The sequence below is a fragment of the Penaeus monodon genome, chromosome 27 (assembly GCF_015228065.2).
Source record: "Penaeus monodon isolate SGIC_2016 chromosome 27, NSTDA_Pmon_1, whole genome shotgun sequence".
Classification (NCBI taxonomy): domain Eukaryota; kingdom Metazoa; phylum Arthropoda; class Malacostraca; order Decapoda; family Penaeidae; genus Penaeus; species Penaeus monodon.
In genome coordinates this window covers 14667080-14669860 of record NC_051412.1, presented here as the reverse complement: position 1 = coordinate 14669860, position 2781 = coordinate 14667080, and the positions used below count along the sequence as shown (strand labels likewise).

Genomic DNA, 2781 nt, shown 5'->3' with positions numbered 1-2781 from the left:
AGTATGAGGAGAAGGAAAGGCCCCTTTTCCCACCTCTCTCAATCTTTCTGCTTCTAGTAATCAAAAGTGAACACAGTAATTGATCTGCTTCAGACATTAACTGCACCAACTGCTTCTACACTTTACATTTTATCAAGAAAAACATAACATACTTTATCTTCACCTTCTTAATTAAACAAAATATTTTTTTTTAATTCTCTGTATATTAAAGTGACCCATCTCCCTTGCAATTTTGCTTGGTGACATACAAGAGTGAACACTGGAAATTAACATTTAAATTACATTTCTTCAATGTGCAAAATAAAACACTGGATTTATAAAGATCAGTATGATTTATCTTTATATATTTGAAACTTGGCACAGCACATTTAGTAAAGGGTCTCCCACATGTATTTTGCTAAGGCTTCTGGCTCATAAAAACCCATTAATCAATTGGTTGTCCTATGGCGTATCATAGTAAATAGTGTACACGTTAGTTTATTCTGTTTAAGCTTTATTCTGATGATTTAAGAAATTGAGAATCCCAACTGCAACAGCAACTTGCATACATTCTAAAATGGGCATTGCTAAGATATATTTCCACTCACAAATGATTATTACATTTTCACCTTTTACTTATCACAGTATTGTACTTTGTCTTAATAGATTAGGTGAAAGAAATAACCTTATTTAATTAAATATCTTAATTATTTACAAATGAAACAACAACGGTGGTAAGATGTGCAGGCCCTGAGCCTAAGCGAAACTGTCACTGGGACTCTGGCAAACCACACATGGCACACAGAGCCTACAATTCCTTTTTAACACAGTAGAAACGCCTCACAGAGGCAAACCCATTAAGTCGCTGAAGCATAATTTTTGGTTTTCTATATGATGCACGCTACAAGGGAATGGTAAGAATACGACTACATCGAGACGTATCATCCAGGAACCAGATTCATCAATACTTTCCAGCAGTCTACCTGATACTTGCATATTTATTTACAGTTATTTAGATCTTGTTATCATGTCTACCAAGCACTTACCAATGCATTACCCTTTTCTAGGCAGCATCATGGTAAAGTTTACCATCCTCAATGCACTTCCGCATTTCTACAGGCTCACTTGTCAAGTTCATTCAGTGCTTTTCAAAATTGCTTTTTCCTGACATGAAGATTAAAGTAGCTGTTAACCATACTACCTCACACCAAATGATAGATAAGAAAACAGAACATTTACATCCAAGTATAAAGAAATTATCAATAAAGACAGGTGTTGCATCCAGTCTTAGGATCATGCTAAAATTAATATTCCCTTCTGATGTACTCTGAATGTCTCAGTAAATAGTACTACTCTTACAATTGTGAATTTCAGTATGTTTTTACTTTTTTTATCTATTTATCTTTTTTTCAGCAGACATCTATTTTTCATCTTTACTGGAAGGAGAATGCCCTGTGATATATAATTATTGCACACTAGGGATCATGTACTTGAGCCTGATGTTCTCTTTGGTTTAAACTTTGAGCAAAGACAGAGGTTCTTCTGTTCCATGCTTTTGTTTCTTGAATCCTTCTTATATATGCACTATGATCCTTTTTCTTAATTCATTACGTATGATTTTAAAGACATTCATAGCAGCCAATACAGAAAAGACACTTGTTTAGATATTTATTATATAATACTTCATAAATTATATAACTTACAAGTTATATAGCTTACAAGTATACCTTTACATCTCACAGAGAAATGGCTATAAAAAAATGGAAAACACCAATTCATTTTTAAGAAAAAAAATATAAGGAAATTAGATATATGTATATTAATGAGACTAGAAAAATTATCATGCATTCACAGTCTTTTTCTTTTGTCAAACCTGACACTTGAGATATGAGTCTGCTTACTCTGTGTGAGACATTGGCAACGGAATGAAAACAATGATTTGAGATCAAGTCTGGTAAGTGGCTCGGTAAACAATGTTTGTAAACAACACAAAATGGTCTGTTGTAAAGGTGCTGGTATTTCTGGTGAATCCGGACCCAGCTTTAGGTAGTTGGAGAGATGAACTACCCTGGGAAGATCACTAGATATGCAGCTCCAGGATATCTACTTAATTTTCATGCTAAAGGCAGTAATCATGTCTAGAGCTGAAGCAGACAAGTGTTCTGCTTGTGTCATGTCAACAGATAACACTTAAGTATATTTACAAAAAAAATAATCACAGCACAAATGTTCTTAACTTAGAAACTCACATTTCAGAAGAAAAAAAATTATCTTTCCTATACAAAAAATCAAAATATTATTGATTTCTAATGATTTGTAGTTCACTTCATTCATCAAATTCCAAATGAATTTGTCCTTCATCTTCATCCTGTAAAGATAAAGAAAAACAGAGGTAACCTCTATGTTTTCATGAAAGTTATATATTCAGTATCTAATATATAAGCTCTTCTCTCAAACACTGCACAGTTGAGATTATTTGATAATCTTTAAAATATTTAAGCAGAATATCATCAAGAATCATACAAAAATGATTTTAAAGCAGCTTTTGTCATTTCACTACATATCCCAGAACTCACATCAAAGCCAAAGCAAGTCTCCATCTCCTTCTGTGCTTCCTTTTTAGCTTCTGCACTGATTTCAGTTTTCAGTTCAGATTTCTTCTGCTGGAGTTCAAGAAGAGAAGGATCTGAAACTAAACAGGTCCCGTCAATAGGGCCTGCACAGCAATATTTAGTGTTTGGTAACCTAGATTTGGTAATAGATAAAATTCTACACATAATGCTACCATATCTATTCATTATA

At 33.2% G+C, this 2781-nt stretch overlaps 1 protein-coding gene across 1 annotated transcript in view; it reads right to left on the bottom strand.

Annotated features, from left to right (window-relative positions):
• Nucleotides 1–668: 668 nt before the first annotated feature.
• The window catches only part of LOC119590605 (transcriptional repressor CTCF-like), a gene marked incomplete in the record, with an annotated part of 16021 nt that continues 13908 nt past the window's right edge, over nucleotides 669–2781 (bottom strand). The window contains 2 exon segments of the mRNA XM_037939282.1: nucleotides 669–2347; nucleotides 2556–2695. Of these exon segments, the coding sequence (XP_037795210.1) occupies nucleotides 2306–2347; nucleotides 2556–2695 (182 nt within the window).